At 48.7% G+C, this 24,377-nt stretch overlaps 1 protein-coding gene across 1 annotated transcript in view; it reads left to right on the top strand.

Annotated features, from left to right (window-relative positions):
• The first annotated feature begins 12,015 nt into the window (after window positions 1–12,015).
• The window catches only part of SMS (spermine synthase), a 49,798-nt gene continuing 37,436 nt past the window's right edge, over window positions 12,016–24,377 (top strand). The window contains exon 1 of the mRNA XM_062183796.1: window positions 12,016–12,165. Within this exon, the coding sequence (XP_062039780.1) occupies window positions 12,117–12,165 (49 nt within the window). The 5' untranslated portion in view covers window positions 12,016–12,116. The remainder of the gene's footprint in view (window positions 12,166–24,377) is intronic.

Below are 24,377 nucleotides of genomic sequence, written 5' to 3'. Positions count from 1 at the left end.
GCGGGTGCAGGGCCCAAGCACTTGGGCCATCCTCCACTGCCTTCCTGGGCCACAGCAGAGAGCTGGACTGGGAGAGGAGCAACCAGGACAGAATCCGGCGCCCCAACCGGGACTAGAACCAGGGTCTGCTGGCGCCACAGGTGGAGGATTAGCCTAGTGAGCCGCGGCGCCAGCCGAGTTTTCTCTTTAAGACTTCTTTATGTATTTGAAAGGCAGCGTTACAGAGCGGGGGAAAGAGGAGAGCTTCCGTCTGTTGATTCACTCCCCAAATGGCTGCAATGGCCAGGGCTGGGCCAGGCCAGAACCAGCAACCAGGAAACAGGAACATCATTCAGGTGTCCCACATGGATTCACCTTCCACTGCTTTCTCAGGTGCATTAGCCGGGTGCTGGATTGGAAGTGGAGCAGCAGGAAAATGAACCGGTGACCTTATGGGATGTCAGCGTCGTGGACAGTGGCTTTAATCTGCTCTGCCACAGCACCGGTGTCTTAGATACACTAAAACAAAATGTACTATTTTCAGATAATCATGAGAAAATTATACATTTGTAACCAAGTTTTTAAAAAATGTAATTTAAGATTCTTACAGCACAAAGTTCCTGACACAAGGAATATACTTTGAAAATATTAATATTGATGGTCCAAGTCCTTGGGCTCCTGCACCTGTATGGGAGACCCAGAAGAAGCTCCTGGCTCCTGGCTTCGGATCAGCAAAGCTCCAGCCGTTGCAGCCAATTGGGGAGTGAACCATCAGATGGAAGACCCTTCTCTCTCTCTCTCTCTCTCTCTCTCTCTCTCTCTCTCTCTCTCTGTCTCTCCTCTCTCTGTGTAACTCTGACTTTCAAATAAAAATAAATAAATCTTAAAAAAGAAAATATTAATATTGGAGCCAGTACTGTGGCACAGTGGGTTAAAGCTGCAGCCTGCGGTGCCAGCATCCCATATGGGCACCAGTTTGAGTCCTGGCTCCTCCACTTCAAATTCAGCTCCCAGCTAATGCGCCTGGGAAAGCAGCAGAAGATGGCAAAAGTGCTTGGGCCCCTTCACCCATCTGGGTGACCTGGAAGAAGCTCCTGGCTCCTGGCTCCTGGCTTCTGGCTCCTGGCTTCAGTCTGGCCTAGCCCTGCTGTTGCAGCCATTTATGGAGTGAACCAGCTGATGGAAGATCTCTCTCTCTCTCTCTCTCTCTCTCTATGTAACTCTTACTTTCAGATTAATTAATTTAAAATATTAATATTAATATTAATACATGCTTCAAGTGCAAGGCTTCTGCGATTAACACTGTAATATGCCAGGCAATATACAATAAGAAGGTGCTTCAAAAAGTTTGTTCAACATGTAATTAAAAGATAAGTTTATATTGGTACAAAATAGTTGTGAAATCCATGCATAGTTTTTTCATGAACTTTTTGAAGAGCCCTTGTATTATCTGAAGACACCTATGGCTTAGTAAAGAGGAGTGAAATATCCGTTGCCACATCAATCCCAGTAGTAACAGCTCCATGATGATTTTAGGCAGATACTCAGAACCTTATTGAGAGGGGTGTCATGGGACTGGCTGTGCCAAGGGCATAAAGTTGAATCTGGAGCCAAGAAGATTTAAAAACATGAGCTGTGTCAGCACGTATAAATTCACTTCTTTGAAGAAGCTGAAATGGGATCCAGGAACAGGAAAAAATAATATTTATTGTTTTGCCTTTGCATGCCAAAATATAATCTTGCTCGTTCTTCTACCCTTTCCTTAAAATAACAGTTGTCTGCATGGAGAATGAGCATGCTTTAAATGAGCCATTCAGTGCTTTTTGTTTCTGTGAGTGTTTCCAGCATGAGAGGTCACCAATTCAGCTGACTTTGAGTCAGACTGACCCACCAGCCAAGTCTCATCTGCCACAGGCTGACTGGAGACCTTGAGCAAGTCACTTGGGCTCTGTATTTAAATGGGGGAATAAACTTTGCTGGCTTGGATTAGAAATAACACAGATACAGAACGCACAGAATATTTTACAGATTCCTTGGGGCCATGCTGGGCCTTCAGTCATGCCAAATGGACGGAGGACAGTCTTACCATAAGTTTTAGTTTAATGAAAAGATCCCTGGCCTGGGAACTGGGATAATAGGGTTCTGGTGCTTGAGCCTTCATTGAACCAACAAAGTCCTGATCTTGCCCTTGTCCCTCAAACTCAGGTGACTGTAGCCTCAGGAAGGAAGGAGTGTTGGCAACAGAGGAAAGGTCAAGTTCTCAGGGAGCTAGCACAGTGATGCCACTACAATAGCATGCTGTGGGACCCCAGGGTGAGTGAGGGAGCGAGTGAGTGAGCCTCTCTTCCTGTGCCAGCGCTTGCACTTGAACTGGGCCCTGAGGGCTCGCATGTGGATTTTTGCCACTGGAGACAGGAGGGTGTTTCAAGCCAGGACAGAAATCCAAGATCTAGCAGGTGGAAAGGCAGGGTGCTGCCACCCCTGCCAAATGGTGCCTCACATCCCATCCTACCACAATCAGCCTCCAGCACTGCCTGGAACTGGTGAGTTGTATCAGATACATGTTTTGTTTGTTTGTTTATTTGTTTAAATTCAGAGTTACAGAGAATGAGGGAAAGACAGAGAAAGAGAGAGAAGTCTTCCATCTGTTGGTTCACTCCCCTCGTGGCTGTGACAACCTGCCAAGCCAAAGCCAGGAGCCAGGAACTCCATCCAGGTCTCCTACTTGGCTGGCAGAGGCACAAGCACTTGGGCCATCTTCTGCTGCTTTCCCAGGCACATTAGCAGGGAGCTGGATTGAAAATGGCACAGCTGGGACTCAAACCAGCACCCAACAAACTGGGTGCTTGTGTCACAGGCGGTGGCTTAACCTGATATGCTACAACGTGGGCCCCTCAGATACATGTTAAGATAAGCGGACCCTCTGTGGGATTGAGAAACGTTTTAGCTCTACTGTAAAGAAAAGATAACTGAAATGGAAATAGCACTGTAAATCCCCAGGTAGCCATCATTAATAACACTAGCTGCTCTTTCTATGGGGTTTTCTCTGTGCCAGACACTGTCGTAAGTGCCGTACTTCTATTATTGCACTTAATACTCAGGACAATTGTGTGATGGAGGTGCTGAGGTGCTCTTGTGCTTCTTTTACAGATGAAGAGACTGAAGCCCAGAAAGATGAGATCATTTGCCAAAAGGTCACCAGAGAGCCGATGAAAGAATCAAGATTAGGACCCAGGCTCTGAGCCTAACCGTTCTGCCCTCCTGAATCTCTAGAGACTGAGGAAGTAAGGAGTCAATCTTATAGAAAAAAAAGCAAATACATTCAATCAGCACTGAGAATGTAGGCACAAGTTCAAGTACAGCTGTAGCTCATGCTGCACTGGGACAAGAAGCTAAGGCTGTACCCTTGGGTCCACAACATGCCTGATTATTTGCTTTCCTAACAATTTTGATTGCACGATTACTTGGACATAAGCTCTTCGGTAGGACATCACAACACTTGTCTCCCCCTGCTCCGCCCCCACATGCCATTCTTTGCTTGAAGTGAGAGGCAAGGAGGAAGAAGTGTGAGCTGGCCGCCATTTCTTGTGCAGAAATGAGGCCGTCCTAGTGTTCAGCGGAAGTTCTCTTCTTTGCTTCCCGAGTGTCTTCTGCGGGCTGAGTGGTTTCCGGTCTTCCCTCTAAGCCGGCCTTCTTCAACCTGGAGGACCCCCTGTGGGAGTGCTGACATACCTCTGTGAGTCTGCAGGGCTGAGGGGAGCCACGGTGATGGTGGGGAGGGACTTCTCCTCCTTGACATGAGTCAGTGGAGGTGCACAGGAAGATTGCCATCAGTACTCCGAGTGCTGACTTGAAATGCCTCAAGGAAAACCGACTTTGTGTTCTCAAATGCTCCTCCAGAGAGCTCTAGCAAGGAACCCCTGAGAGGCTTCAGAGTGGGCTGTGAAGCTCCCAGCAGCCTTGCGGGTCAGGCTTCTGAGTGCGATGGCGGAGAACAGAGAGCAGGAAGTGACTGTGACTCAGCTTCTGTTGGAAACATGAGGTGGCTCACGTCCCTTCCCGAATGCCCAGCCCTGGAGAACCGAGTCTGTGGTCACGGCCCTGTGGAGTGTTGAGAAGAGTGTTTTACTCCTCAGTTCACTTCAAAAGACACAGGTGTTAGGGCCGGTGCTGTGGCATAATGGATAAAGCCGCCGCCTGCAGTGCTGGCATCCCATATGGGCGCCGGTTCCAGTTCCAGCTGCTCCGCTTCTGATCCAGCTCTCTGCTATCGCCTGGAAAAGCAGTAGAAGATGACCCAAGTCCTTGGGCCCTGGTACCCATGTGGGAGACCCTGAAGAAGCTCCTGGCTCCTGGCTTTGGATGGATACAGCTCCAACCATTGTGGCCAACTGGGGAGTGAACCAGCAGATGGAAGACTCTGCCTCTCCTACTCTCTCCGTGTAATTCTGCCTTTCAAATAAATAAATAAATCTTTAAAAAAATAAAAAGATTAAGACACAGGTATTGAAGGCCAACAACACGCCAGGCACTGCGCAGAGCATGGGGAACACAAGGCTGAAAAGTAACGAGTCTGGAATAAGACAGCTCACACCCTCTTCATCATAGCTACCTACCATTTGCTGACTACTTCCCATGGCGGACACCGCCTTCAGTGCTTGTCATGGGTCTGTTTCTTTAATCCTCACAACAACTCTCTGAGGTGTGTGCTATTATTAGCTGCATTGTTGAGAAGGGGAAAGAGGCACAGAGAGGCTGGTGAACCTGTCAACTCTCATCTCCAGCTACAAAGCAACGGAGTAGGAATTTCACCCTGGAAACTGTTTGGTGGAGTTAAGCAAACAATTCCTGCTTTCCCTAATGGGGAAGGAGTGGCAACTGGGGGAGGCAGATAGAGTCACACAGGGGGGGTTTGAGAAGTCACAAAAAAAGGGGACACCTGGACAACTGAGCCAGGACTATCAGAGGCAGCACAGCAAGAGGGTGAAGAGCCTGACTCCCAAGCCATCTGCCTGGGTTCGAATCATGTCTTTACCGCGCACTAGCTGGCTAAGCTTTCTGTGTTGCCGTGAAATAGGGATAACCACACAGAACCTCTCAGGGCTACTGTAAGGATGAAGCAATGTCCCATTTGAAGCTGAAGAAGCTTTCGAAGCAGATAGGTGTTAGGGGAGGCGACCCTGCAGTCCTGGGGGCACGAGAGAGAGGTTTACCCCAGGGGCATTTCATGGGCTACACTCCTCTTGGGCCCTAAAATATTTCAAATTTTGGGGATGTGCATTTAGACTAGCAGTTACATCTCTGGTTAGGACAGTTGCACGCCATATGAGAGTACTGGTTCAACAGCCAGTTCTGGCTCCTGACTCCAGCTCCCCACTAACGCACACCCTGGGAGGCAGCAGATGATGGCTGAGGTCTTTGGGTGGCTGACACACAGGTGAGAGACCTGGATTGTGTTCCCAGCTCCTGGCTGTTGCAGGAATCTGAGGAGTGAACCAGCAGATGGGAACTCTGCGCCTCTCTGCCTCTCAGATAAATAACATCTTTAGAATGTTTTGACTTAAGAAACTTTTCTGTTAATAAGCAGGAAGATGTGAAGTCAGGGGTGGCCTTTGGGTTAAGACAGAGAGGAATATTTGTGCTTTGAGGGCTGTTTGCTTAAGGGGTTACAGGATTCCCCATTTTCTTATCTCAGGCATGAGGACAGTTTCCCAGCAGCCTTCATTTTCCTCTCTATTTTGTAAACATCTCACTTTAGCTCCCTCTCTTCAGGCATTTACTGTACTTTTAAAGAATGATTTATTTATTTGAAAGTGTTACAGAGAGAGAGGGAGAGACAGCTTCCATCTGCTGGTTCAAACCCAGATGGCCTCAACAGCAGGACTGGGCCAGAGTCAGGAGTCAGGAGTCAGGAGCTTGTTCTGAGTCTCTGGTGTGGGTGCAGGGCCTCAAGTACTTGGGCCATCTTCTGCTGCTTTCTCAGGCACATTAGCAGGGAGCTGGATCAGAAGTGGAGCAGCTGGGACTTGAGGCAGCACCCAGATGGGGTGCCAGGGCCGCAGGTGATGTCTTTACCCACAATGCCACAGTGCTGGTTCCCATTTACTTGAAATGTGCTTGAGGTGTTTTCTGTGCAGCTTTACCTTACTGACTTAGTGAGGCTGTGCTATAGTGTGGATGTGGTTTCTCCCTGCCAAAGCTCATGTTGCTGCTTGATCCCCAGTGCCACCGTTTCGAGGGGTGGTGGATTTTAAGAAGTAATTAGGGGTGGCCAGCACTGCGGCATAGTGAGTTAAGCCACCACCTGAAACATCTCCATCCCATATGGGTGCTGTTCCTGTCCTGTCTGCTTCACTTCTGATCCAGCTCCCTGCTAATGTGCCTGAGAAACCAGCAGAAGATGGCACAAGTACTTTGTCTCCTGCCACCAATGAGAGTGACCTGGATGAAGCTCCTGGCTCCTGGCTTTGGCCTGGCCCAGCTCCAGCCCCAGCTGTTGGAACCATTTGGGGAATGAACCAGCAGATGGAGCATCTCTCGCTATCTCTCTGTCGCTCTCTGTAACCTGCCTTTCAAATCAATCTTTTTCTTCCCCCCAAAGTAATTGGGCCATGGGGGCTGCACCCTCATGAAAGACTTAAATTAGTTCCCAGGAGGGTGCATTTTTGAAAAGGGAGTTGGGATTCCTCCTCTTGCGCTCCTGCCTCCTCTCTTGACAGCCATGGGGTGTCTACTTGTTTTTCTTCTTTTCCACCAGGCATGGAGCTGCATGTGGCCATCTGGTGTCACCTGGAATGGTGAGCCAAAAGACTTCTCTTTTCTCTAAGGGAGTTTATTCTAGCAACATGAAACAGACTAAAGTAGGTTACAAGGTTCTTTTATCATTAAAAAAAATGGAGGCAAAATTCACATAACACAGAATTATGCATTTTAGAGTGAACAATTCAGAGGCATTTAGTACATGTACAGTGTTGCAACTACCACCTCTTTCTACTTCTAAGAAGTTGTTTTCATTCCCAAAGGAAACTCGTGCCTGTGAGCAGTCACTCCTCTCGTTCCTCCACTTTGTCTCTGCAGATTTACCTATTCTGGACGTTTCATGTAAATAGAATCATAGCATAGGTGGTTATTTAGGATTGACTTCTTTCGCTTAACAAAATGTTTTCCAGTTTCATCCACACTGTAGCACAGATCAGGGCTTCATGCCTTTTCATGGCTGAATAATATTCCCTTGCATGCTTAACTACATTTGGTTTATCCATTCATCTATTGATGGACATTTGGGTTGTTTCCACCTTTTGGCAATTGTGAATACTGCTACTATCAGCATTTGTGTTTTCATTTCAATACCTATTTCCAATTCTTTTGTGTCTATACCAAAGAGTGGAATTGCTGGATCCTGAGGAGATTCTGATGAACCTTTTGAGTACCTGCTAAACTATTTTCCACAGCAGTTGTACCATTGACATTCCCACCATCAAGTAGTGAAGGTTCCAATTTCTCCACATCCTCACTAATACTTGTTCATTTCAAGTTTTTCTCCCTTCTTTAAAAATTTATTTTATTTGAAAAGCAGAGTTACAGAGAGAGAGAGAGAGAGAGATTTTCCATTTGGTGGTTCCCTCCCCATATGGCTGCAACGGCCGGAGGAGGGCCACGCTGAAACCAGGAGCCAGGAGCTTCTTCCGGGTCTCCTATATGAGTACAGGGGTCAAAGCGCTTGGGCCATCTTCCATTGCTTTTCCCAGGTGCATTAGCAGAGAGCTGGATCGGAAGTGGAGTAGGTGGGAAATGAACCGGCACCCATTTGGGATGCCGGCACTGCACACAGCAGCGCAGGCTCCTATTTGCAAGTTTTGAAAATGCACTTCTATATTTTCAGCCATCCTTGTGCAAGTGGACTACAGGGGTATGTGTTGTGTTACAGACTGTCTTTTGACTTGGCAGTGGCACCCTTGCCTTTACAGTTGGAATCTCCTTGGTTTTTATTTGCTTTCTTAAAAAACAATCTCAAAGCCCAAGCTCGTGCCTGGGGCCAATTTTCTTAGATGCTCGGCCTGAGGCCCAGGCAGCAGCAGGACACACTAAAGGTCCCCAGGTGATTCCAGCATGCAGCTGTCATTGAGAGTCCCTGTCAGAGACTCTGGCCGCTCTCAGTTACATGCTCGTTTTAATCCAAATTTTAAATCCTGTAGTGTTTCAATAGCTGGGTGAGTCCCAGATTCATCTGAAAAAATGGCGGGGGAGTGATCCAGATTTTTGTCAGCCATTCTAACCCGAAGAGCTAATGCCAAGTTTTGAAGAGAGGAAATGATTTCATCACAGCTGCACACAGGGGCAGGGGTAAGGTCTCCAAGGGCCCCAACTGGTGGAAAAGCAGAAAACAAAACAGTAACATGTTGGCTGCTAGCTTTGCCGGTCAGGGCAGCTGCTGAGGGCTGACGCACCCCCTCATTGAGGCCACCTTCACAAGGCGACTTGGGGCAGCAGTGTAGTGGGGAGCCTCCTCAGAGTTCCTGCAGCCTGTGCTCGCTTCCAAATTAGCACTCTTGCCCTCCCTCCACTCCCATCACCACCATCACTGCCACCACTTGCGCCTTTTAGCAGCGGCACCTTTTCTGCTTATGACTTCCTTCTTCCCAGTTTGTAGGAACTGTCGCTGACTGCAGTTGGGTGTGGCTTATCATCTGAGTTCCAGAAACTACGTTGCTGATGTTCAAATTGGCCAAGAGAGTTTTGGATAGGAGTAACATCCAGCACTACACAGTGTTTTGCCAAATGGGTCACCCATGGCTTACCACGCTCAGCTTTGTCACTGCCCTCCCTCCACCCAGTCCCAGGAACACACTTAGAGTTCAACGAGAACAGTTTTCCCCCATGTTGCGGGGAGGGAAAATGCACACATTGGGAACCAAGGGGCAGCTCAGCGAGAGGGTGCAGGAGAAGCTGATGTGTACAAAAGCTGACCTGGGGGCCGGCGCTGTAGCATAGTGGGTAAAGCCGCTGCCTGCAGTGCCAGCATCCCAGATGGGCGCTGGCTCAAGTTCCTGCTTCTCTGCTTCCCATCCAGCTCTCTGCTGTGGCCTGGGAAGGCAGTGGAGGATGGCCCAAGTGCTTGGGCCCCTGCACCCGCGTGGGAGACCAGGAGAAGCACCTGGCTCCAGGCTTCGGATTGGCGAATCTCCAGATATTGTGGCCAACTGGGGAGTGAACCAGCAGATCAAAGACTCTCTCTCTCTCTCTCTCTCTCTCTCTCTGCCTCTCCTTCTCTCTCTGTTTAACTCTGACTTTCAAATAAATAAACAAATCTTTAAAAAAAGAAAAAAGAAAGAAAAGCTGATCTGGAGGCTTTGCCCCTGGGTGGGTGGTGCTGGGGAGCATTTGGGCAACGCTCTGGATCGAGTGCTGAGGGGTGGTTCCATGCTTGGGAGTCTTTTGTTTTTAAGATAAAAAAGTTATTTATTTGAGAGGCAGAGTTACAGACAGAGAGAGGGAGAGACAGAGAAAGGTCTTCCATCTGCTGGTTCACTCCCCAGATGGCTGCAACAACCAGGGCTGAGTCAGGCCGACGCCAGGAGCCAGGAGCTTCTTCCAAATCTCCCATATGGGTCCAAGGGCCCAAGCACTTGGGGCATCTTCTGCTGCTTTCCCAGGAACATCAGCAGGGAGTTGGATTGGAAGTGGAGCAGCTGGGACTCAAACCAGCACCCATATAGGATGCCGGCACCACATGGGGAGACTTAACCTTATAAGCCACAGCCCTGCCCTGTTGGGGGTGTTGACAAATGTTCTCTCCCTAGAACATTTTGTCTCTGTCCCAGTTTGTCCAAATTTGTCCATGATCATCCAGGATTACAGAGAGGTCTTGTTTGTGTCTTGTGTCGTCTTGGGCACAGGGTGGCCGCTCCTGATGTGGACATCCTGGGCAATTGTTTCTGTTCAACAGGGCACCCAGGCCCAGCTGTGAGTGCCCTGCCAGCTCCAGGGCATGGCAGGGGGATGGGGTGGAGACAGGGTCTCTTTTCTCTTCCCTTTTGGGAAGATGAAGGCAGGCTGGAGGATGTGAATTCATGCATTTAGATGTTTGCCATTGGCAAGATTTTGTTTCAAGAATGGAACTTATGGGGGAAGTCTCTGCTGCGTGTTTGTTGCAGGCTGCGTTGCTGAACTCCGAGATGTGAATGGCTCTGTAGTAAGAGTTAAGATTCTGCAAAGAATACACTGGTTGGCTGTAACACAATCAGTGCTGACAAAGGAAGTGATCATTAGTTCTGAAACAGGCCTTCATGCCAGGAGCCTAGATTATGAAACTCAAGCAATGAGAACCAGTTCCAGATTTGCAATAGATACTCATAGCCTAGTTGGAGATGTTTAAACAAGCTTCAAGCTTTTGGTTCTTGTCCATGTCCTGCCTTTAACAATGCTGCCAGGCTATGTCTCTGGGAAGTAGGACGTTCATTGGGAACATCCTTGCAATAATTGCTAACATGATCACAACGGTTTTGGTTCCATATCGAGGCCCCTTTCTGTCTGACACTATGCTAACTTCATGCAGCATTTTTGCTAAGCTCCACTTTTGTCATGCTATCTGATCACTCCACGGCACAGCATCTCAAGGGTTTCCGTCTCCATTTGTTTTGTAGCTGGCAGGGAGCAAGGTGAAGCACAACAGCTGAGGATGGGGTTTCAAGTCGGAGCCTGAGGGAACCTGCACTGTCAGACAAATGCCAAGGTACAGACCCAGTGCAGAATGAACTCCTGGAGCCCTTTGTTCAAAAATGTGTCAGAATTTCAAGATGGCGCCAGCCGGGAATTAAACCAAGCCCAGGGCTCTTCTGAGCAGGCGGACCTGGCTACAGTTAGAAGCCTGTGAAGTTCACTGTGGTGCTGAGGTCTGTGGAGACCTACTGACCACGAAGTGCAGTGTCGCAGGGGAAAGGAGGAGTGTACTCCAGTGCCCTGGGATCCACAGGAGGAAGACATGCAGAGAAACAAAGAGGTGGCTATGCGTAGTAAAAGATTAACGTGGGTGCTAAACAGGAACCCTGGTGTTAACAGAGAATGAGCCCAGAGAACCCTGAGGGAGCCAGCAAAAGGGCAGGAGGAACTGCCCAGGGGAGAGACGAGTTTCCTGTGCAGGTTCTTTGTGCGCTGTTCGTGGAGGTACAGGAGTTCATCGGTGTCAATTTTGTCTAGCCATTGCGGCAATTCCTGTGGTCTTGAGAGGCACAGAAGCCTGAAGGGATGTTGGAAGCGTTTGCACAGGGATATTATCAGTGCGAGGACAGAGGGTTTAGCTCGCAGACGCTTCTGCTCTCTCCTTTGCCATCACCTTATTGAGCACCCGCTATAACCTCAACGTCAAAAATAAGCCCTTCCCGGAAAGGTTCATTGCCATGACTAGAAGCACCAGCGAGCTCCATCCAGATCCAGTCAGGGGAGCAACTCTGGAATCTGCAAAATTTCCCTTTCAACTAGTGTTATCCTCTTGCTTGCTTCTCTCGAGTTGCTGTTCCGTCTGAAAATGCAGATAACTTAAAGCCCAGAGGCTTTCTTTTATGTCCTCAAATGCAAAGGAGCCCCTTGATAAGAATGGTAATAATGCGAATGGGTTTAACGGTGGCGTTAAGAAAAAGAAAAAGGCTGACAGGATTTTGAGATTACAGGGGTGGGTCCCAGCATTTTATTTTCTCGCCTTGGCCAGGAAACAAGAGGGGCCTCGGCTAGGGGGAGGTCTACGGGGAACGAGTATGGGGTGGGGCCCCCCGGAAGTCGTGCTGTGCTGTTCAAACCTAAGGTGACCTAACGGATGGCGGGAGCGCCCGCCCGAGCCTCAGCGCAGGGCGCGGCCATTGGTGACGCACGCCGGGGAGCACGGCGCCCACGTTTCCACCATTAGCGAGGCCTCACACCCGGCGCTCCAAGTTCGGGGGCTGGAGGCGGCCGCGCTTCCTCCCTCCCCGAGGCCGGCGGCCCCGCCCCCGCGCCCTGGGTCGCTCCCGGCGGCCCCTCCCACCTCCTGCTCCTGGCCTCCCCCGGCGCAGCACACTCCCCGCCGGCCGCAGCCTGACACGCCGCGCGGCCCCCCGTCTCCCGCAGCCGCCTGCCCCAGGCATGGCACAGGGCCTCGCCTCACTATGGCAGCAGCACGGCACAGCACGCTCGACTTCATGCTCGGCGCCAAAGGTGAGGGCGCCGGCGGCCGCCACCTGCCCGGCCCTGGCGCCGCGGCTCCCACCGCCCCGCGGGCTGCGGGCTGCGGCCGGGCGGGGCGCGCGCCGCGGGCTGAACAATGCGGGCGGCCCGTGCAGCGCCGCCGTTTCCCCGGCCGCCGCGCCGAGCTCGCTGCGGGGCCGCGTGTACCGGTGACCGGGCGGAGGCCGAGCTCCTGCTCGCGCTGCGCTCCCTCCGCGGGCCACCGTGCGGGGCCTGGAGGAGCCGTGCTGTCCTTCTGGGCCCGGACTGCCCACTAGGACACGCTGCTCCCGCAGCCCCGTGGGGAGAGAAATAGCCTTCAGCCTGCCTGGCGCGGGCGGATTCACGCCCTCCCCGTCCCCGGTCCCACGGGGCGGGAGGGTAGGGCCCGCGGCGGATCGAGGGGTGGACCCGCACGGCGGGCCCGGGCTGGGGGTGTGCGCCACGCGGAGCCGCCCGCGAGACCTTTTCCTGTTCGTGCAGGCGGGTAAATTTCCCTCCTGGGGGTGGGGGTTCCCCCTCGGGAGGCGTTCGGGCTGGGGAAGGACCGCCGCCGCGCTGCGCTTGCAGGATTCTTAGCTGACTGCGTAGGAGACGGATCCCCCGGAAAGCGACGGGGGGACGGGAAAAGGAAGCGATTATTATTATTGGGGGTGGGGAGGGATGAAGTCTGGGCGCGGGAATTACAACTCCCCGAATCCAAGGGGCTCAGAACGCAGGGCTGGCCAGCCCAGAGAGGACGAGAGTCACCGCGGCGTGCTGGAATTTGGAAGGGGAGGGGTACTTCGCGGCATCCTTTCTTTGGCCGCCTGTACCATGCGGTCGGGGAAGGTGGGAGTGCCCGTTCTTTATAGCTGATGCCGTTTAAACCTGGGACTGCTGCAGGCTTGAATCCGCTTCGCCTTCGCCGCTCCTGGGTGTCTCAGCCACACAGAACTTTCTCACCGTTCGCCTCCAATTAGATGGAGCATCCTTTTCTATTACCATTTTTGAACATTGAATTTTCTCCTTCTGAACTTCTAATTAACTTTAAATTGCCTCCCCTGTATTTAAAGGACTTTCGAAGGCACAAGATTTCCTTAAAAAAGAGTGAGGAGCTGGAAAACTGGGTTTGAGTCCTGCGTTTTCTGATCGCCTCCACATGGGACCTTGGGTTTTGTCTCAACCTTTCTGAGCTGCATCTTCCATCCGTAAATTAATGGAAAGACGTTTCTTTTAGTATTAAGGGAGTAGCTATAAAATACTATAGGGATGTTAAGCACTGGCAGTGTATTTGGGTAGTTAGAAATGACTTGGGGCCGGCGCCTTGGCTTAACAGGCTAATCCTCCGCCTTGCGGCGCCGGCACACCGGGTTCTAGTCCTGGTTGGGGTGCCGGATTCTGTCCCGGTTGCCCCTCTTCCAGGCCAGCTCTCTGCTGTGGCCCGGGAAGGCAGTGGAGGATGGCCCAAGTGCTTGGGCCCTGCACCCGCATGGGAGACCAGGAGAAGCATCTGGCTCCTGGCTTTGGATCAGCGAGATGCGCCGGCCGCAGCGGCCATTGGAGGGTGAACCAGCGGCAAAAAGGAAGGCCTTTCTCTCTGTCTCTCTCTCACTATCCACTCTGCCTGTCAAAAAAAAAAAAAAGAAAGAAAGAAATGACTTGGAAAAAAAGCTCATTTTAGGTTCCAGGTTTCTTAGCTGAGGCTGGAGGGAAGGGGAGACTGCTGGGGGAGAATCCCAAGGTAGAAAAGGTACTTGGGTGGTGGAGCTGATTGGGTAAAACAGAGCTCAGGTTTTCTTGAGTAACTATCTTTCCAGTTTTAGGTCTGAATGTTTCATGAAATGTCTAGCATAGAGAGTTTGGTGATGAGTCAGACATGAGGAAAAATAGTGCCTGAGTGTGGTTCAGGGTCACCCAGCTGATAAGGGAAATGGTTCCTGGTGTGAGCGCCCTGTGAATGTTCACTTATCTTTATTGAGCCTGGATTTTCTTCCACACTTAGAAGGAGAGCAGTCTTCAGATAGGGCCAAATTTCTGGCACTTCCCTCAGTCTTTAAACCTCCTTAAACTTAATTCCACTATTGCCTCCTCAAATGCTGGGTCACAATGGACTGCTTCTCTAGTTTGTGAAAATGGGGGAAAAACATTCACTTACCTGTAAAATGAAAAAGCGACTGAATTGGCTAATACTGGCTAGATAGGGAGAGAGAACCATGGAGGCATACTTTGGAAGGGAGAAGAAGCCGGCAGGTTCTGAATTGTGGGAGTGGCATCTAACTTTGGTGCTGCCTAGAGGAAGTAAAAGGGAGGATTCCAGGGGTATGTGTAGAGCAGAATAGAAGTCTGTTAGGAGGGAAAAATGAAGTATTAGCTATTACTCTTTCAGCTGCCAATCTTCAAGATGAGGATGCTTTGATGGCAAGGAGGCAAGGAGAAGGATGTTCTAGAAAGAAAGAAGTAGAGAGATGTGTATATGTATCTGTCAGCTCTTGGCTCCTGACAAGTGTTCTGATAATAAGAATTCTGGGTCTTTCTTTTTTTTAAAGATTTATTTATTTGAAAGTCAAAGTTACACAGAGGAGGAGAGGCAGAGAGAGAGAGAGAGAGGGAGAGAGAGCCGGGGGGGGGGGGGTCCTTCCATACGATGGTTCACTCCCCAGATAACCACAACTGCCAGAGCTGTGCAGTTCTGAAGCCAGGAGCCAGGAGCTTTTTCCGGGTCTCCCACACGGGTGCAGGGGCCCAAGGACTTGGGCCATCTTGTACTGCTTTCCCAGGCCATAGCACAGAGCTGGATCAGAAGTGGAGCAGCCAGGACTAGAACCGGCGCCCATATGGGATGCCAGCGCTTCAGGCCAGGGCTTTAACCCACTGAGCCACAGCGCCAGCCTGAGAACTCTGGGTCTTAACATTCTTCCCTGTCACTTCATCTGGAGTGAAGCATGTCACCTTTGCTATCTGTGTCCTTGTTTGAAGAAAGGGGGCATCTGGCTGGACTGGGATCTTCTTTTAGCAAGGGGCACTTAGTGAGAAATCCATGTGTGAGGTCTCCAAAAACATTTATTTTAATGATAATGAGTCAAAAGGCATTTCTCTTGGCATAAGTGAGTATTGGATGTGACTCAACAGTGAGTCAAATGCCTGTGGAGCCAGGATGCTGCTGCTTTTTTTCTCATTTGTCAGAATCCTCGCTAATGGTACAGTTCCATGGTGTGATTTTAGTGTAATTAAACTTGAACCACATAGTTATGTTATTTTGCCATTCTGTGTAAGTTATCTACCAAATGCAAGCCAACTAGCATCCAGCAGCCACCAAACCATGAAGAGCAATTGTAGGTTGGGCTTGGTGGTGTTCATTTAGTGTCTGGTTGATGAGGTAACCCAGGAAGTTTGTATTTTTGCTTAAAAAATTTCATCTTTGGTCATCTTGTAGGTGAAATACTAGATTCTGTTGGCTCTTGAGTCCAGAAAACATTTTGATTTTGGCATCTGAGGCTAACAAGAGCAAACTCATCCCTTGTTTAGTTGAGGCATCTCTGGGCTGGTAGCCTCATAGCTGGTTCTTAGTCTTATGTGCCAGGCAGGGTCCTAGATACCCAGAGGTGAGTGAGACATCATGGCCCCTACCTGCCCTGTTGGAGCAGACAATCTAGCAGGCCAGCCAGCCCTGGAAAGGCCTAGCAGTCCTCCTTTCCATGTCCATTTCTTGCGCTGGGCTGAGCATGGCTTTGAACGGAGATCTCAAAGATCTATTTCCTGGGGCCGGCACCGTGGCTCACTTGGTTAATCCTCTGCCTGCGGCACCGGAATCGCATATGGGCACCAGGTTCTAGTCCCGGTTGCTCCTCTTCCAGTCTAGCTCTCTGCCGTGGCCCGGGAGGGCAGTGGAGGATGGCCCAAGTGCTTGGGCCCCTGCACCTGCATGGGAGACGAGGAGGCACCTGGCTCCTGGCTTCGGATTGGCGCAGCACCGGCCGTGGTGGCCATTTGGGGAGTGAACCAACGGAGGGAAGACCTTTCTCTCTGTCTCTCTCACTGTCTATAATTCTACCTGTCAAAAATAAAAAAAAAGATCTATTTCCTGGACACTGCTCTGATACCTGGTAGATGTTTGTTAAATACTGATTAAGTGGACTAAATATATGGAAAGGTTATGGTGGAATGTTGGTTCACACCCATTAGGGGAGAGCGATGCGTATCTTTCTCTTTAGAAGTATGAGGATGGGTCGAGTTTGTAAATATGACTGCTGTGATTAAGTCTGTCTTTTGGCCCCTCAGAGTTAGAGAGAGGGAGAGACAGAGAGTTCTTCCATCTGCTGGTTCACTCCCCAAGTGGCCCCAATGGCTGAAGGAAACTAGGAGCCAGAAGCTTCTAACGTGGGTAGCAGGGACCCAGGTACCTGGGCCATCTTCCGATGCTTTCCCAGGCACATTAGCAGAGAGCTGGATTGGAAGTGGAGCAGCTGGGACAAGAACTGGTGCCCATATGGGATGCTGGCATTGCAGGCGGTGGCTTTACCCTCTGTGCCACAATGCTGGGCCCCAGCAACATGTGCTTCTTAATTAACATGCTTACTAATAAGATGTGGCAGCAGGGCTAATAACATTTTGAAGCAGTGCTGAACGAAATGGATGTTTGAGCTGTAATGTGATATGAAAAGTTTAGTTTTATTGGTGATAATAGCCAGGAGTAGGTAATTACGAATTGTTTTTGTCCACAGACCCACCCTCACTCCTGCCCCAGGTTCATACTCTCAGGCTGGAGAGAGAGAACCGAGACTGCCATTTATTCTAGTTCTTTTTATTTATTTTTTAAAAAGATTATGTGTATTAATTTAAAGGCAGAGTTACAGAGAAAGATAGAGAGAGATAACTTCCATCTGCTGGTTCACTCACCAGATGGTTGCAACCGCTGGGGCTGGGCCAGGCCAAAGCCCAGAGCCAGGAGCTTCTTTTATTTTCCCACGCAGGTGCAGGGACCCAATACTTGGGTTATCTTCTGCTGCTTTCCCAGGCGCATTAGCAGGAAGATGGATAGGAAAGTGGAACAGCTGAGACTGAAGACTTGAACCAACACTCTTATGGGATCCCAGGATTGCAGGCAGTGGCCTAACTCACTCCTCCACGCTGGCCCCCAATACTTTTTTTTTTTAAAGATTTATTTTATTTATTTGAAAGACAGAGTTTACAGAGAGAGAGAGAGAGAGAGAGAGAGAGAGAGAGAGGTCTTCCATCCGCTGGCTCACTCCACAGATGGCCGCAGCGACCAGAGCTGTGCAGATCTGAAGCCAGGAGCCAGGAGCTTTTTCCGGGTCTCCTACTCGGGTGCAGGGGCCCAAGGACTTGGGCCATCTTGCACTGCTTTCCCAGGCCATAGCAGAGAGCTGGATTGGAAGTGGAACAGCTGGGACTAGAACCTGCGCCCATATGGGATGCTGGCGCTTCAGGCCAGGGCTTTAACCCGCTGAGCCACAGCGCTGGCCCCTGGCCCCCAGTTCTTGAGTGGGTTTGAACCCAAGGCCAGCACTGTAGGCAGAACACAAAGGCCATCACCTAATAATTGCCTCAGGGGCTAGGAATTGCACATTCTTTTATGTAATCTCCAAAATAAAGCTCTGAGTAGGTCTTGTTATCACCATTTTAGTGAGGAATAAATAGACCCACAGAGGTTTTTCACCCTTTAAGTGGTATACCTGGAGTTCAGGATCATATTTATTTGATTCCAAGAGTTGGTGCTTGCACAGTTGTGAAACTTGTTAGTCTAAAGGAATGATTCTCAGGTGACTGCTCCCGGCCCGCACCGTGGGAGACGTTTGGGAGTTTCTGAGTTTCTGGAGACGCTTGGTTGAAACAGCTGGGAAGGCACCGCTGGAACCTAGTAGGCAGAGACCAGCGATCTGGCTGAGCACCCGTAATACACAGGACAGCCTCCCACAGCACTGGCTGCGGTTCAGTTCTCAGAGGGAGAAGCTGGTCTAAGTTCTAAGTAGGCCATTTCGGCAACCTGGGTGATGAATCCTCAGCCAGATCTGCCTTGTCCTTGTGGAGGTTTCCATTATGCACACACGTTGTTGGGGAGACGATGGTTTACACCGGCCTCAGTCTTGGGAACGAGAGCTTGGCCTGTACTTTCTATGCAGCTGAGCCTGTGGCTTGTGATCCTTCCTCCTGGCTATGTTCAACCAAAGGCCGCCACATGGAGCTGCCACTCCCCTGTGTACTTGCTGAGCTACTTTACATGGGAGCATATCTCTGTGTGTTTTGAATAGCTTTAACTGTCTAAGTATAAAACTTAATCCAGCTTTCTTTGCATCTAAGTGCTGTTGAGAAGTAGGAAAAGCTTGTTTCCCCCTGTTCCACCCTGCTTTATCTCCCTGTGGGGGAAGCCACACTGCTCTGCACAGGCCCTGTGGCTTTTCACAATGAAGCCTCGGGGGCTGATGACTGGGAGTGGGAAACGCCTGCTTAGGCCCTACTCTAGGTCACCTGAATTTGCATTTTGGGGCCTCTCCTTGCTAGTAATTCTAATGCAGATTAAACTATGACAACCACTCCATTGGGTTCCTCTTAAAAAACAAAGAACTTGCCTGGGGAGCCACTGACACACCCAGGGCAGCCTTAGTCCCATCACCTAGTTCTCTTCTGCCTGCTGAACACTCAAATTCCTTGCTCTCCTGTTTTCTGGCTTCAGTTTCTTGGCCCACAGTCTCTCCATTTGTCTTCCTTTTGGAGGCAGCTTTGGTCTTCAGGAACCCGCTGACGGTACCACTGTCTTTTTTCCCATTTAAAAAACCTTCTATGCATCACCATCGCTGCATGGATAAAGTCTGAGTTCCGCATCAGCACATTCAAGATTCATTTCTACCCACGGCTCTCACCTCCCTCAACGTGCACCTGAGCCTCACTCACGGGCCTGTGCTTCCAAGTGGCCAGAAGGCACCTACACTCAGAACTGATGAGCTTTGGGGAAGACATTTTGTGTGTTTCTCCTAGGTATTTTCTCACACATTAATTGTGTTTGAAAATGTTTTCGAGATTGCTTGGGGGAGGTCTCTAGTCGGAGATCACCTTCCTTTGCTATGCCCTTTGGCCTTGTTGGGATTTTTGTTTTTCTTTTTTAAGCCATCTTTCCTCCAGTACTGTGAAGGATTCTTAATTGTGGTGCCTCTCCTCCATATGACTCCACCGTGAACCATCTCACAACGCTGGAAATTGGTTTTGTGGGCTTGCCGTTCGAAAACTGTGTAAGCCATAATGATTCTTTTTAGAGTGCAGTTCCCAAGTGATACCCATTTCTTTAAACCTATAAAGGTAGCATATGGTAAAATGAGTTTGTACTTGGTTTTGAGAAGCCTCCTTTTAGTTCTCATTGGGCACTTCTCTGTTGTTTTAAATGCTTTGGAAGGGATGCCGACTGCTTAAGAAATTGATGCCATAATAAAAGCACTAGGGGCGACTCCTACCCTGGCTAATAGGGGAGAAGTACTTTTTTGAGCAACCTGAAGCCCTGCGTGAGACATTAAGAACACATTTTCCACTTAAATAACTGGTAGACATTTGTCTTTTTTTTTTTTTTTTTTTGAGGGGAGAGAGCTCGTTTGGTTTTTGCAGTGGGAGAGTTACGGGTTTGGAATCTTCTCAGCCCTTTGGTAGATAATTAAATCGGCTGAATTTGCATCGAAAGTTGCAGGCCTTAGCCATTTTTTCAGCAGATTAAAAACCCTGAAAGAGCTGGATTTATTTTTTTTTAAAGATTTACTTATTTATTTGAAAGGCAGAGTTACAGGGAGGCAGAGGCAGAGTGAGAGAAAGAGAGGTCTTCCATCCGCTGGTTCACTCCCAAATGGCTGCAACAGCCGGAGCTGTGCCTATCTGAAGCCAGGAGCTAGGAGCTTCTTCCGGGTCTCCCACATGGGTGCAGGGGCTCAAGGACTTGGGCCATCTTCCACTGCTTTCCCAGCCGTAGCAGAGAGCTGAATCGGAAGTGGAGCAGCCAGGACTTGAACCTGGTACCCCATATGGCTGGCACTGCAGGCATTGGTGTTACCCTCTGTGCCACAGCACTGGCCCTAAGAGCTGGATCTTTAACAGTTCTGGAAAGTTAGAGCTTTTGGTTTTGAACTTGGTACCTAAAGACTCAGAATTAGTGGCCTTTGTTATTTGAATTGTGACAACTGTGGTAATCTTTTCCAGGTAAGGACTGGTTATAAAGTTACTAGAATGTAATTAGGTATTTGTAAAAAAAGTGTTTAATAAAGCTGATATTTCATTTTGGGGGCTAACACATGTTCCAGACGTTTTAATCCACCATTTCACTGCAGACGTAACGCTATCCTGTTGGTGTGTGCTGCAGCTCCAACCACCATTTCATGGTAGTTTAATTACAGGCTCTGTTCTTTTGAAAAGTTGGGAAACCTCTTAAATTGATTCACCAAACCAAGTATGTAAACCATGCGCAAATGCGCTTTTAAACCCTTACAGCTAGGCACTTTTCCAGACCCCAGGAAAACTAACTCTGAAGCCTTAAGGTGTGGTGGGTCTGGATTTCTTGAAACTGACACTTTTATCTGTGTTCCTGAAGGAGCTGTTGAGCAAGTGGCCATACTAGTGATCAAATGTTAAGGCCCAAACTCCAAAGGAGCTGGTCAGAGCCAGTAACATGTTCTGGATTCCTGAGCTAACTTGATTCTGGTAGTTGAACATGCACCCTAATTCCTAGCTCTTCACAAAGGCGCTAATGATACTAAAAATCCCACACACTGCGTTGTTGGGTGGGATGTCCAATAAAATGTTTGGAAGCATGTCAAATGATACATAAAATACTTAACACTGCTTGTAATACTTGGGGCCTAGTACTTTGAAACGGTGCCAGTGGATAAAGATGCGCAGATAGAAAAAGGTGTGAATTTTGCTTACTGAAAAGATAAGGAAAGTTCTGGCAAGAGAAGAGGGAGAAAATAATGGGTTGGTCTGTGCTTTGGAAGTTGGTCTACTTTACTAAAAGGGTCTCCCTCAGTTATTACAACAGAATTTTTAAAGGATACTTTGATGTACATGATTGCATTTTCCCACTAGCATGAAAATTTCTCCAGTGAGAACAGTGAGTGATTTCTAGGATATTGTTATTTAACACCAGATTGTCTCTTCACAGGGACTATAGAATATCATAGTGGTAGAACCAGACTGCAGTGTGCCGGCGAATTTCTCTGCTGGTCTCACAGGGTGGAGGTGAATAAAGAATGTGTCCCAAATGTGTACAGGGGATAATTTTTGTAGATGGGTGTCTTGGATTAGGCTTTGGGCAATAGGAGTGGTATAGGTTTTATAGATGGCTTGACATTGAATCTTTGAACTGTTTAGTGCTGCAGTAAGTGGCCAGTCAGTTCTGGGGTTTGGAGAAAAGTCATAGGATTGTCTGTTCAAGTGTTGGATGTTCTGAGGTGGTATTTGTCTAGGCTGGAGCATGTTGCCTGGTGTTGGAGAGAAAGAGCTGTTAAATTGTTAGTGGAGGTCCTGTCCCTTTTTTTTTAATTAATCCCTTTTGCATAGAAGAATATGGCTTTCTTTGAAGAGGCTGCAGAAACTATTCAAATAGTAGTTCATAATTTGTCTTTTTGAATATAGTTTTTAAAGTTATTTTCTCATTTTAGACTGTGTACGGGGTAGCAAAATATAGAGGGAACTCTGTAATCCTGTTACAAGTAAATAATCACTTTGATGTGTGGGACAAATGGCTTATTCTTGTATACGTACTCAGGAAGATGCTATAATGTTGTGGTTAAGAGCACTGGATTTTAGAGCGAAACTGCTTGGGTTTGAATCCTGGCTACACCACTTGCTGGTGTGTGACCTTAGACAAATTATTAACTGCTCTGTGCCTTCCTGAGCTAGCCACACTTCATTACTGTGTTGAACAGCAGCTGTGAGAGCAGTCATCTGGGCCTTGTTCCTTATCTGAGGGGAAAACATTTGGTCTTACCATTGAGTATTAAGTTCCCCTCTGTAATTATTTTTCTGTGTGTTTTTATTTATCTTGAATGGTTGTTGAATTTTGTCAAATTCTCTTTTTGCATGAATTAATATGACCATCTGATTGTATGGTGGATTACATTGATTTTCAAGTATTTAACCAGTCTTGTGTACTCTGGAATAAATCCCAGTTGTTCATGGTATATAAATATTTTTCTGTGTTGCTGAACCTTATTTGCTAAGAATTTTGTTAAGGAGTTTTGTGTCTATATTCATGAGGCATGTTGGTCTATACATTTCTTTATTTAGACTGTGTTCATCTGGTTTTGATATCAGGATAATACTAGCTTTATAAAATTAGGAAGCTTTCCCTTCCCTTTTCTGTTTCCTGGAAGAGATTGATCTGCATCTTCAAAGAATCCTTTTTGCTTGCTGTGTTTGTTTCCCTGTAGTTTTTCTGTTATGGATTTCATTGACCTCCCGATCCTTGCTGCTGGGAGCACACAGATCAGTGATTAGAAACTTTGAAGTGGAGACTGGTGCTCTCAGATATTCCCAATACTCTAGAATAGGCTTGTTTCTCTTGGTTGCCAATGTTACTTCCATAGTACTCTTAAAAAAGCAGAAGTCCCAGTTATGTTATTAGCTGTTCTGATTTTTGCAGTATTTAGTAAGCTGCTAAAATTAAATGTAGGAAGTATTCCTCAGATTATTCAGGTCTTAAATTTTGAAAAGTGACTTCTGGAAATTCAGGTTATAGAGTTACAGCTGACTGTCCTTGTTACTTAGGGATTTAGAGCTAGAAAATACCTTAGACCAAGGACTTACAAACCAAAGCCTTTGGACCAGATCCTGTTCTTCTGGCCTGATTTTGTATGACCTTCTAGTGGAGGTTAAGATTTATTTATTTGGAAGTCAGGTTACAGAGTTAGAGAAGAGACAAAGAGAGAGGGAGAGATGTTCCTTCTGCTGGCTCACTCACCAGATGGCTACTACGGCCAGGGCTGGCCCAACTCCCAGGAGCCAGGAGCTTTATCCAAGTCTCCCATGTGGGTGGCAGGGGCCCAAGCACTTGGGCCATCTTCCGGTGCTTTTCCCAGATCATTAGCAGGGAGCTGGATCAGAAGTGGAGCAACCTGGACTCGAACTTGTGCCCATATGGGATGCTGATGCTGCAGGTGGCAGCTTTACTCACTATGCCACAATGCCGACCCCCTAGCTGAGCAATTTTAAAGGGCTGTAAAACACATACACAAACACACGCACACACACACACAGAAGAATCTGAGACTTGATTTGGTCTGCACAACCTGACCACTTTACTATGTGGCCCTTTATAGAAAAGGTCACTTTTCACTGCCTTTTATGCCACCTAGGTCCAGTGATGGTAGTTGCCTGTCTTGGAGCCATCTGGAAAAACGTTGAAGTACAGATTCCCAGGCCCCCCACATGGCTCTGTTCTCATCTGGAATCCATCTGTAGCTCACAGCCCTCTCTGTGTTTGGGTAGAGTTTTGATTGGTGGACTTTGTCTTTCATCCCCAAACTGCTCTCTAGAAAGATGCACTTTTCTCCTGTTTCCCAGCACTGGGTAATCTCCTTGGAGGTCTCTTCTGAAGGACCCCCTGGAATGTAACTTTGCTGGTGCTGCCCTGACAGAGCCAGGGGGAAGGCTGAGGGGTCTCCTCAGGGACAGCTCTGAGAGAAATGTGATGTAATCCAAACTTTTACCTTTCAAAAATTCATGCTATCTTTCAATTTCATTTTTGCCACAAACTTTTTTTTTTTTGACAGGCAGAGTGGACAGTGAGAGAGAGACAGAGAGAAAGGTCTTCCTTTGCTGTTGGTTCACCCTCCAGTGGCCGCTGCGGTTGGCGCGCTGTGGCCGGCGCACCGCGCTGATCCGATGGCAGGAGCCAGGTGCTTCTCCTGGTCTCCCATGGGGTGCAGGGCCCAAGCACTTGGGCCATCCTCCACTGCACTCCCTGGCCACAGCAGAGAGCTGGCCTGGAAGAGGGGCAGCCAGGACAGAATCCGGTGCCCCGACCGGGACTAGAACCCAGTGTGCCAGCGCCGCAAGGTGGAGGATTAGCCTAGTGAGCCATGGCGCCGGCCTCAAACCTTTTTTTTAATGTTTATTTTTTAATTTACTTGAAAGGGTTATAGAGAGAGGGAGAGAGAGATCTTCCATCTGCCGGTTCACTCCCCAAATGGCTGCAATGACCAGGGCTGGGCCAGATTGAAGCCAGGAGC

Source organism: Lepus europaeus, chromosome X (genome assembly GCF_033115175.1).
Source record: "Lepus europaeus isolate LE1 chromosome X, mLepTim1.pri, whole genome shotgun sequence".
NCBI classification, from domain to species: domain Eukaryota; kingdom Metazoa; phylum Chordata; class Mammalia; order Lagomorpha; family Leporidae; genus Lepus; species Lepus europaeus.
The sequence above is the reverse complement of the archived record's forward strand: the minus strand, read 5'-3'. Positions and strand labels throughout refer to the sequence as shown.